The sequence below is a fragment of the Haliotis rufescens genome, unplaced genomic scaffold (assembly GCF_023055435.1).
Source record: "Haliotis rufescens isolate VD_foot unplaced genomic scaffold, xgHalRufe1.0.p SCAF_16, whole genome shotgun sequence".
NCBI classification, from domain to species: Eukaryota; Metazoa; Mollusca; class Gastropoda; order Lepetellida; family Haliotidae; genus Haliotis; species Haliotis rufescens.
Window position 1 is genome coordinate 21,878,811 of NW_025963846.1, and position 12,861 is coordinate 21,891,671.

The 12,861-nt window shown below is 41.0% G+C and overlaps 1 protein-coding gene across 8 annotated transcripts in view; it reads right to left on the reverse strand.

Annotated features, from left to right (window-relative positions):
* LOC124119250 (plexin-A2-like) overlaps window positions 1-12,861 on the reverse strand; it is a 233,609-nt gene that overhangs the window by 176,366 nt on the left and 44,382 nt on the right. For 3 of the 8 annotated variants that reach the window (XM_048396988.1, XM_048396989.1, XM_048396984.1), the window contains exons 1-2: window positions 9,688-9,998; window positions 4,644-5,784 (exon numbers count right to left, since the gene is read on the reverse strand). In XM_048396988.1, coding sequence (XP_048252945.1) covers window positions 4,644-5,750 — 1,107 coding nt within the window. In that variant the 5' untranslated portion in view covers window positions 5,751-5,784; window positions 9,688-9,998. Of the gene's footprint in view, window positions 1-4,643; window positions 5,785-9,687; window positions 9,999-12,861 lie in introns of those variants that run through there. The other 5 variants (XM_048396985.1, XM_048396986.1, XM_048396987.1 and 2 more) reach the window with 2 other exon arrangements.

The following is a 12,861-nucleotide window of genomic DNA, read 5'->3' on the forward strand; positions in this document are numbered from 1 at the left end:
CTCGGGAATCAAAACACGGGTCTTCGGCGTGACAAGCGAACGCTTTAACCACTAGGCTACCCGACCGCCCCTCTCCAGTAATGAATATACTCATTTGGGGCTTATGCGTACTTGTTTTTGGTCCTAATCCTGCAGTGTTCCTTTCTGAAATAGTGACGACTGCAAAGGCAAAATTTGTCGACTCATCAGTTTCGGAGAGTACACATGACACACAAGAGTCCAGAATAACAAGGAGTGAGTGAGTGAGTGAGTATGGTTTTACGCCGCTTTTAGCAATATTCCAGCAATATCACGGCGGGGGACACCAGAAATGGGCTTCACACATTGTACCCATGTCGGGAATCGAACCCGGGTCTTTGGCGTGACGAGCGAACGCTTTAACCACTAGGCTACCCGACCGCCCCCAGAATAACAAGGAAGCCCCAGTGTTAAGAAATGCTTTATCAGATAGTGATACCTAGGCAATTCACAACAAATTATAAATCACTTTACCCTATAAATTACTTGAAACAAGGTTCTGGATTATAAACACAGTAAATCTTGTTCCCATTTCAACAAACTGAACATTCCCAGGGATAGATCTGGCATCAGTCTTTGTGACCTATAGATATACTGCTCCACTTATGAATGGCTCTGTGAATTCTTAAGAAGGTAAATATTTGACAATCTACTTTGACCTTTCTTTGATGATAAGGTCAGTCTTGACCCCTGTTGGTTTGAGTGGAGTCAGGTTTCAAACAGCAGACAGAATGTAGCCAAAACAGCCAAACAGGAATGTAGGCCCCACATTCTGAGACAAGATTACTGCCGAGTTCCTGGGTCAACTCTGAACCCACAGAACCCACCAGACATGGATGGACAGGTGTCTACAGGCTAACATACAGTCTAGGAAATCTTTTATTACACAATACATTTCCCTCTTTTATTTTTTCTAATGCTGATTAGACTTGAATATCTTTTATAATCCAGATTGGGTTTAATCTGATCAAAATGCAGATGGTGTGGGACTCAATAGTTGGTTCGTTAATCTGACACTAGTGTCAATCAGTCACATACACTTTGGGTCTAGAATGAGCAGTAGATTTGTTGGAGGAGACCAGTGGTGTCCACCCCATATAACAGTTTCCGATAGAGACTGCTTGTGTGCATGCAAGGCTACACCATCGCCAGAATGTATAACCGTTCTCTCAAAGGCACTTTCTTTGTTAATGATATGAAAATGTTTCCGTGGACTGGCTTGATTTTCTTGAGGCTTGATTACCTCTCATTAAGAGTAAAAGGAAAAATACAGAAAAAGGTTCTATCTCTTATATAAATGTGAAGAAGGCAAAACCTTTTTCATTTGCTGAAGTCTGCTGCCATTCGCTCTATCAATGAGGTAAGTGAGTGAGTGAGTGAGTGAGTGAGTGAGTGAGTGAGTGAGTGAGTGAGTGAGTGAGTGAGTGAGTGAGTGAGTGAGTGAGTGAGTGAGACTGTAAGCCCCGAATTCACAAGGTTCAACTGTAAGGGCTACATCTTATAATCACAAGGTTCAAATTTAAGGACTGTGTTTATATTCACAAGGTTCAACAGTAAGGACTGTGTTTATATTCACAAGGTTCAACTGTAAGGACTGTGTTTATATTCACAAGGTTCAACTGTAGGGACTGTGTTTATATTCACAAGGTTCTACTGTAAGGACGGTGTTTATATTCACAAGGTTCAACTGTAAGGACTGTGTTTATATTCACAAGGTTCAACAGTAAGGACTGTGTTTATATTCACAAGGTTCAACAGTAAGGACTGTGTTTATATTCACAAGGTTCAACTGTAAGGACTGTGTTTATATTCACAAGGTTCAACTGTAAGGACTGTGTTTATACTCACAAGGTTCAACTGTAGGGACTGTGTTTATATTCACAAGGTTCTACTGTAAGGACGGTGTTTATATTCACAAGGTTCAACTGTAAGGACTGTGTTTATATTCACAAGGTTCAACTGTAAGGACTGTGTTTATATTCACAAGGTTCAACTGTAAGGACTGTGTTTATATTCACAAGGTTCAACTGTAAGAGCCATGGCAGAAACCTCTTTGCAAAGTGATAGCAAATGTTATTGCCTGACTCTGGCAGCTCTGGAATTTAAAATACTGTCTGTTTCCAAAGTAGTTGTGATGTTTACACCAAGTTCCAGTGGGTTTTTAAGAAGACTGAACTGAATGGGTCATTATCTTGCCTTGATGAACCATTTATTTGGAACTACAACACAAACAGTTACTGCCTTTGATCCCAGTGAAGAATCTATTCCCTCTAAAATAACCTCATTTTTATTTATCTTATAACCTTCACCTTGACTTAGTCAACAATAAAAAAAAGTATGTTCTACAATGTGTCCTAACAAAATACAAAATTCTAAGTTTAGCGTAAAGGGAAGAAGCGGAAATGGAACAAATGGACTCCAGGAAAAAGATTGAAAAAAATTAAAAGGTTTCATTGTCAGCCATGTTTCAAGGCTAGAGAAGTTGACAGCATGGCTTGTCGTGAGCGTACACAGAATATTTACAGAGTTGAGTCTTTGACGTCTACGATCGGTAGCTGCATCTTTAACATTGATTACGACTCAAGTTTAACGCGAACTTGCTGTAAAAACAGATCAACATAACCAGGGAACTAATCCATAGGCAGCCACATCTTGAAAAAACACAGGATTAATCGCGAGATGTTCCCCAACGTAAAATACCTCTTTATGGAAATTCAGGAGAGAAGAGAAACACATCTACACTCAGAGAGGGCTTTCAGACGATCGATTTCTTCAATAGGTTATCGCAAGACCCTGCCTAGTGCCATCTTGATCAGACTGAAGGAAACACAGAGATCTTAGACAGTTCATTGGAAAGATGGTAGTTTATCATGTGCCGATCTTGGTGGAATAAAACAGTGAAGCTCATGGCTAATCCAATGACAAATTTGACAGGGGAAGACTCGCAGCCAGTGGCGTAAGCTGTGCTACACATATTCCAGTAACAATGATCTCTCCTATTGAATGTAGAGCACATCATCTGGCCTTAACTCTGTAAGGACCAACCATGGACTATTTCCATGCATGAAGAACAGCTTGACAGACATATGGATTTGCAGACATGAATAAAACAAATGCTGTCTAGATGATATTCAAATATCGAATACAGAAAATGTGGCAACGTTTTTACCCAAAAGTCGACAAGACCATATCATAGCTGTGAAAAATTAATTAAAGCTTGCACATTCTTCTTAACATGACACAATAGTTTACCTTTAAAATAAATAAAGAGCATTCGGTTCAATACTTTTATGTGTAAATGACTACAAAATAAAAAAACTATATTTGTGTCAATCTATCTTGAACAAACAATTAGTATTTCTGAGCAGTGGAAATATACTGAGTGAGTTTGTTAACAGCACTTTGTACAGTGTTTCAGCTGTATATCAGTTTGATTTGAGAGAAAGGCCAAACACCATCAGGCTGTGTCAGTCTATAGTGAAACATGTCGACAATGTTTCCATTTTGGTGAACCTCAGCCAGCAGTGGCATGGTGTTGACAGAGCAAGGATCACAATCAGGGCAAATCTGCCCGTCAGAAACTAACCACGTGTTATGAGATACCACTATAAACTTGAAAATGTCCATCTGACTCCATCTGAAGAAGATTTAAAGTTTAAACAATTCCTACACATTTTCAGAACATTAAAACTTTTTTCCTAGTACCTACAGACCTAATGACAAAGACACTACTGGTATCCTTCTCTACTTCAGGCATATCTTGTTTCACTGAGTCAGCATTTTTTTACGTTATCTCAATCATTTTATCTCGTTTCACTATGAATACTCAAACCTATGTAAACATGACAGATTTGGTCCTATGCTTACATACAATGGACTTGATTGACAGTCAGATCTCAGTGACACCTTAACTATAACAAGCTTTCTTCCACATAATGAATATTTCATAACGCTTGGATGAGACGTACAAGGCAGCCAATCAATATCATGATCAGGCCTAAATGAGACGGAGAGTATATAATCAAAAATCGCTACATGCCTCACGTCTCAATTCAACTCGAGCTGTAAGCATTACGCCCAGAGGGTCAAATGACCCTTGACAGGCAGCCAAAAGTGTCAAAGGTCAATGGTCAAAGTGGAAAGTTTGGACAAGCATGGAAGTTATGAGACTGATATGGTGCTTGAGACAGATCATGCGTCGTCAGATTAGACAGACTTATGCAAGAGGATGTCTGAAATCATGTTATGTAGCTACTGAGAGGGAGTAATTAAATTGAGTTCATCGTGGGCAATTCTGTCTCAGGCAGTAGTGTACAATGTGGCAACAGCGATACATGCCAACATGACAGAGTCGGGCTTAACACCACTTCCACCAGTATTTCAGTCATGTCAAGCCTGTCAGCATTGTGGGAGAAAAGCCCAAAGCGATTCGGGTCTTAGACATTTACGACTTTCCTGAAACTTCCCATCACTGGATCACCGTGAGGGTAAATCTAGGCTTCGAACCCACCACCATCTGATTCTGGCACAGCTAAGGGACACATCATTGCAGGAGTTACACCACTGGACCAGTCAAGTCCTTCAAACAAACAAGAAGTAAGACTCAAAATAAAACTGCCACTTACCGCTTTTACGCATAATCCTGATCCGACTATATGGTCGGGTCCTGTGTTGCCGATGCCTTGAAAACACGACTGAATATTCTCCGTGAATGACTTATGCACTTCCCTCATTGGATAGACACACAGAGCTGTTTTGGAGTAGCTCTCACCCAGAGAAAACACAGCATACAGGACGTCCTCCACTGTGGGGATGTTCAGTCCCTGGGCCAGGTTCTTCCCCGCCTTGCCAACATAGGCCGCACGCAGAATATTGTAGTGGGTCTGTCCGTACATACACTTCAGCTCCACTTCCGTGTACGAGTAAAATGCAGCATCGTTTTGACACACACGGAATATTTTTGAGATGAAATTATCCAGTTGGGCTCCCTGTTTCTGGACTGTCAGCATATAGCTGAACTTTCCTGATCCAAATCCGTAAATATAGCGAACCGGAAAAGTGTCACGTTGTTGCGACTCGATCTCAATTCTTGACTTACGGAAATTCTTGATCCCAAGTTTGAAAGTGTCCAAATTTCGACTGGCAAATGCTGGGATCTGGTCACGGTATACCTTAAGGCCCTGAGTGGACCAGGTAGCACTAACGTACAAAACTTCCTCTTGAATTCCACCTGGCTCCTTGGCGGGTCCCGGGGCAATAAATGCAAAAGACGAAGCATTGATCATGTTGGATACAATCGGGATATGCTGGATGTCATCCTTCTTTTTAATGTCATCCAGGTGGTATTTCTCGCAGTAGCCATGGTAGAGGTTAAAACATGCTATCAGGCGCTGGTGGGTGTAATCGATTACTAAAATTTTGTTGAAAGCATCAGTTTTTGTTCTTTTCAAGGAACATTTTGAGATATTTTCTGATATAAGAGGCGGACAATTTGGATTGTCTTCCTGAGGTCCTGTTGTTTCATTTGTCAGCTTATTAAGATCTTGATCAAGTTTGTATATCACGTTCACAGCCCCAATATAGATCGTTTGGGTTTCTCTGTTCCAAACAAGGTGGTTGAAAACTTCATTACCCTCAAAGCTGGCAACCTCATATCGGACTGCTGATAGTTCAACACACGGGCAAATGACACAAATAATTGTCACTGCCACAAGCACTCGCCAGGGGGTCATGGTTGTCCTTGACCTCTCACCATCTCATCTAAACCTGAAAATACAATAAAATTCTTTAAGTATTTTGCATCCAAATTGATCAAATTCAGATTTCATCAGAATACATTATGTTCGTTAAGCAAGGTCTTGATGCCTTTGGTGTGATACTGAGTGAGTGGGGAAAGCTTAACACTGCTAATATCACCACTCCCGCTGTATCATGGTCGGAATACCAAGAATGGGCTTCACACATTGAACCAATAGGGAATAGAACCTGTGACTGATGTGACAAGTGAACACTTTAACCACTCGTCTACCAGCGCCAATGATGCAAATGCTGCAGAGATGCTGGATCAACCCTACACACAGTCGTCCTTTTACATTCTGTCAATATTTTCTCTCCTAATGATATACAAGTTGTCAACTGGCTATATTGACTCATCAATGAGGAAGGCATGAGAAAAAAAATAATCCAACCTATCTAACAAAACTTGTTACAATCTTTCCAGTCTGTTTTTTTCAATGCCTACTGGATTATCACACTGTCAATGACCCACCATTCAAGGAATGACAACCTCAGTGAACACAAAACACCCACATAAAATTCTTCTCTTTTCACATTCACCAAATGATCCCGTACAAAAATATTTTGAAACACTTCCTCACAATGAGCAGGCAAACAGGCAAAATGAAACTTGAAATGCAAATGACCTTATATTTGCAAAGCCACAAGGGTTGACAGAAAAAATCCTCAAACATCCAAATTTCTATGTCTTCCATGTACACCTGTCTGTGTGCTCAATGCTGTAAGGACTGAATTAGCAACAGCCCTACAGCTCCAGCTCAATGTCTAATACAGTTACAGCATCCTGCGGCCGAACAGATATTTGTGATTTAGTCCGGTTTCTTTCAATGTTATTGACTTTATACTGATGAACTGATGCTGTAATGATGGCACCAACAAAAGCTGGGAATATGCATGACATTGATCATGTTTAAATCCTTCAAGATCTGTGGTAATCTCAGCTTTACATGTCTAACCCATTACAATTCAAACTGAAACCTCCCAAGCTGTTCCAATAACCTCCCTGCTGTTCCGACACAGTCCCTACCCATCTTTCTCAAGAGGAAGCCAGACAATATGTTTGACTTCCTAATGAGCTAATTAATCACCTGAGATCGGCATTAACCATAACATGTCCTATAGCATGAATATTGCATGCGTGCATCACGTCTTGCGCCAACCCCACACACAACAACGTTCTCGCAACAACAGCTCCTGGTAGATCAATGATTGCAGATACTGCACAAGCCTGGTGCATCGTGCAGCGGTAAACAAACTCCAGCAGTCGGACTCGTTTACCTGGCTCCTGACACAACCCTACACATTACCACAAGATTATTGGCACCATTACACACCTGGAAAGAGAGATATCATTATTTCAGTCTGTGAACATAATTACCGACTGGACAAAACCCAATATTGATCGACCATAAACAAAGGTAATAAAACTGACAGATTGATATGCACATCTTGATTAGGCAGGGGAGTTATTCCACATTCGCTGATATAAGTATCAATAACACTCCTGGTCTGAGCTGCGGTTATTCAACAAACAGTGATCAGGCCAATGCAATCGATGCTGTCTTCTCATGCAAGTTCTTGAACGTTCTGATGTATGTTTAAGATGGAATAATATTCATATCTACCGGCGAACTCTCACTTGAGAGAATCTTCTTGCTGTGTGTCAATACTGCACCATCAACAAACCATCTTCAAATATCAAGCAACAAAATAAACAGGCCTGTACAAAAGGCTGGCAGGGAAATATGGATTCTGTTTTCATCATCGCACTCAGCAATATCGCTTTACAATGCAAGGAGGAGATTGAGATGGGGATCACACAAAGGGGAGAGACTACGCAGAGGTTGTGTAATTTGTTGCAAGTGTGTGGGGGATACAGCTGGAGAAACTTCGGCAGGTGAGCACAGGTGAGGTGGGGGGGGCGGGGGGGGGGGGGGATGAAGTAATCAACAGAGGAAGGGGGTAGCTATGGGTGAAATGGAAGAAGTGGTGTAAATTGTTTCGAGTGAACATGATTTTACTGTCAAGGGGTGAATATGATATAGGAGAGATTTAGAACAATTTTACACCAAATTATCGAAAAAGTCCTCCTGAACATTTCTGCATGGTGTGGTTAAGATATTGCCACAAAGAAGGCATTGGGTAAAACAGGAAGTGAGGCTGTTGTTATGCCACTCTCAATAACAGTCCAGCAATATCACAGTTGGGACACCAAAAACATTTTTATTCTATTTTACCCATGTGGAATTAAACTGGGTCTTCTGTGTCATGAGGCAATGTTTCAACCATTAGGCTACCAACGCCTCTTTAAACTAAGAACTAAGACTATGGACATGAACAAACTAATGTTGAAAACATGAATATGCATCTCGACGCCAAGGTAGCAGAATGGCATGCATGACGTATTGACACATAATGAGATTGCTATTAATGCTAAGTTGATATAGTGTGAACAAAAAGTTCTTTTGAGACAAGTAGTAACCGAAAAATGTGACTAACTGGTGTATGATGCTTGCATCCATCAAATGACTCTCATCCTTTGATGTCGTTAGATCTTACACCTTTTACAATAATCTAGGATTACATGCTATCCTATCAACAGTACAAAAAATATTGCCAAACACTCAACCTGTAAAATCAGTCACACTAAAGCTGGGTGGTAAAACACAAGGTCGTAACATCCTCCACCCTTTCATAAATCAAGATGTTACTGTACGCAGTTTCATTACAAGAGGAGTGAGTGAGAGAGTATGGTTTTACGCCGCTTTTAGCAATATTCCAGCAATATCACGGCAGGGTACACTGGAAAATGGGCTTCACACATTGAACCTATGTGCGGAATCGAACCGGGTCTTCGGCATGTGAGTCAACGCTTTAAGTACTAGGCTACCTGACGCCCCATCACAAGAAGAAGTCACTGTCCTGACTTAGATTAACCACTGTCTACATTGACCCAGCAAGTGTTTCACCGATCAGCTGTATTATTAAAACAGAGGTTAAGTAAATATTCTTTGACTAAATCTAGCCCAGAGTTCAGACGGTTGGTAAATGTAACATGCCAAGATTTAGGGAGGAAATAAGTTGTCCTTCCAGATTTACACGAGACTAGACAAACAGTCTGTCAGATAAGATGAGATATTTCTTATTGTCCAAACACCCTCATGAGTACCAAGTTTCTACAAATACTATCAACCAGAAATAATTTATGACACTTGGTTATAAGCAGAAAGAGCTTAATGTAGTGTGCAAAAAATAATCTGAATTCAACAAAGAGGATAGGGCTTTCTGTTTCCTATTGATAAGTTTTCTGACAAACACTTTCTACCTATAAAGATACATCTGACTACACCTGGTGCCTTTTGGGTAAAATACTGGAACACATCCTTCACTTTCTCCTAAGGTATCAGTGTGTGCTGTAGCTCTTGAAAGTAATTTAATTACAGGAGCCGATATCCCGATCACAACATACATGGTGTGTATTAGGCCAGCATGTTACACACGTGTGTCTCGAGCCAACCTCCAGTGGTTTGCACTCACACACCTAGCTACTCACTGTTAAATAGGTCATCTATGTCACAGAGTTCTAAATCCTTCACATGGATGAATAGCCCTTTCCCACACTACCTGACAAGACACATTTGCATGTCAAGACGCAGGCATCTCAGCCCCATATTAATAACTGGTGGAATAAACACAACACAAACCTGGGAGAGCAGGAGTGAGCACGCCTCTGGTATGACTCAACACTCAGGTATATCTGTATTTACGTCCCAACTGACGATACAAAGTTACACATGAAAAGAATAAATCAGCGTTACTACCACTGGCTACTGATTGAAAATGGAAAACCAAAACAAAGACATGAGGACTGACCTAAGTGAGTTCCCAAGTCAGCAACTGCATATCACAAGGGTTATCCACATTGTAGAAAACATTAGTGAATCCAGATGTATACTCCAAGCAAGAATAGATCCACGAGATGAAGCTCCACCACTCCCTATGACGAGAGCAACCTAAATACACAGAGATCTCTCCTTGACAGGTCCGAAGTGAGTGGAACGCCTCACGGAGTGAACACAATAACTGCGGCCCGACAGACCACGCTGTAACAGTGTCTGTAACTGGCCTTACGCCAGTGAGCGACAGACAGACCGATAGGCTACGTCTCAATGCTCCACGCGAGCCCCTCAACCCTGCCTGCTGGTATGGTTAAATACACAGTTCACACTGATAGGGCTAGCCTTGGAATGCCTTAGGCTCGTCAAACTTCAAGGTTTAATCACGATCAATGCAACGCCTAATCAAGAGAATACATATTCAGAATGAACGCTATCATGATAGCCTGGTTATGAACATCAGTGTTGTAGGACCTGTCACTGGGAGAAAGGAGCGACTGAAACGCTCGGGGTCTGCAGTGATGTTAATTTAATTCAAATGTATAGTCTGTGTAGGTATCATGGGCATCTGTGAGTTCTGTATGATTCTACTGTATTCAAGGGTAATGCAATTAGATAGCGAGATGTCTCTGTGCTGTACTGGTGTGAAGGTTTCACTGTCCGGTGATGGAACTTGCCGTACACGAAGGACTTCACTAGTTCTCCTCCCTGGCTATTGAAATTGGCCAGACCTTTGTCGTCAAGATAGACTCCAGACAAGTGTAATCAAAATCTCTGGCAATCCATTTATCAATATGTGCACACATGTGCATGCAATTCCTCGATTAGCTGCTGATACACAATTTTAAAGGCTAAAAACTTCATGAATTTTAGATATACCTCATGGAAACGTGCAGCAAATTTCACAGCATGTGTGTGATAGATTTTTACCCTTTTTTTCCTAAGTTTCATAAAATTGGATAACACTGGCTGTCATGGCCGTATTTCCTGCTTCAGAAAATTTTCAAGAATTCCATTTTGATAAAATCGCTTGGAAATCAAATTTGAGAGGGCCAGGCCAGGGTTCTACCACACAGTGTTTGGGTCTGAACTATATTGATTGCATAAAGCCTTGCACAAAGAAGGCAAGCCAACCAGAACTGCTAGTCAGTTTATCCTCTACCAAAAACTACCATCTCTATCACCACTCGTTAATGAGACAATTCACTTTATCTGCACCTGTGGCAGGGCTGTCCTCGTCACACTTTTTGATAATTACAATTAATAAGGGCTAAGATAATTGAGGTCTAATGACCGGCTGACGGCTCCGCTCTACACTTAGATACACACAAGCCTTTGTTGCCAGGCCAGTCTTTGTAGAATCACAAACCATTTCATTCAAAGGCACAGCAATTATGAAATATTCAATATAGGATGCATTTTATTCTTTTTCGTCGTCGTTTTTCTTTTAAGTAATCAATGATAATCTGACTGGAATATGAAGGATATTGAAGTAATTACGATTAATTCAATATTTCTGCAATTCAGCTAATCTTGTCTTTATGGGCATTCATGGTAATGGGTAAAAAAGTTATGCATTATTGCATATATGACGAATCTGATAGCATTAGTCTGGTTGTGATTAGATTTGCACTAGAGTCGCACAAAATACTGTCTAAATGTAGAGAGGAGAATTGATTCAAGCAGAAAACCTCTTTTTTAAGCCTCGTAATATTTGTTTTTTCTGAAATGGTGATTTCAGCGGGTGATCAATAACGCGGCAATCGTAACACGACTGTTCTTGATGACACTCTGATGACACGCTATATCAGACGAGCGTCGTGAACGAGGCACAGTTCCGCTGCTGGGGTGCTGCCTGGTTTTATGCAACGTTATAGCTGCATTAAATTGATCCACTGTTTTGTTTCCATTTCATTTTTCTATCCTCTCCTTTCATGACCCGTTAGATACAGAGCTGATAAACTGTGAATGAGTTGGGTTTGATGTTGTTTTACAGCATTTTAGTCATATCCCAGTCTGTCAGCTTGTTGTGTGAGAAAGTGGCCCAGGTCATAGACATCTACAACTGTGTCGGAACCCAAGGGTATGGTGCTGACAAACCAAGTATCATAATCAGGGCAAATCTGGGATTCAAACCCAAGACACAAATACTACCGCCACAATTTGAGAGTAATTACATATCCCAAGGCACTTATATTGTGAAATAATGTCTGAATTTTCCTTTTAAACAGTTATAAAAAATTAATTATCTCCACACTTCATTCACTAACACAAGTCACAAATGCCTAAACCACAACACAGTTTAATCCTTTAATTTGATCAAAATGGGAGGGTGTAAAATTGCGCGATAAATAAAGCTGCTGTCACCAGCCGATGGGGTGACAGAAATAGGAGGTGTGACATTCTCTTGCTTAGATCCAGGACATACCTTTCAGGGTTTCTCCACAGAGAATGCAATAAAAGTGCGTCTCTCTGACCTGCACGTTCACCGTCCTCTCACCGTCCTCACAACGTGTCAACAGGACAGATTACTTCACTTTCCCTTGCAATCCAACAAAAACTAGGTTTGACTTACTTGCCAGGCATCTACGGATACCACAGTTATTTTTTATCCACGCTACGCTGCAGCGTCAGGACAGAATGCCATGCATTCCATACAGCAGGAAATAGCCCGACAGAGAAAAAAACCTGCCCTATGCTAATGATGTTAAAATATTGGATTCAAATAAACCTAAGTCAGCAAGTTAAAAAGATGTGTTCCCTGGATTAAGGAGGAAGGCTAACATCATCCATCACAACTGTTCAGGCTCAAGTTAAAAGTGATTCAAACACTGTCCAGTGGAAAGTTGACCCTTGAAATAACTGAGCTCCTAAAAGAGCCAGAGTGACCCTTCATGCTGCTATGATCCTATAGGTCATTCAATGTCTTTAAATCCTCACCAGGGGTTCACAAAGCCATAGGGCTATTTGAATCTTTATTCTTTTTCCTGTCACTCCCAGTTTTTATGAGCACGACACTCTCAAGAGGGGCATAACTTGACACAGCTAATTTGTGATCTCCCTCATTCAGCTGATGCCCGACTCGACTCATCAACAGCCATCGTGGGTCATTTAGACACCAGATGACCTCTCCGTTGACACAGCACTTCTA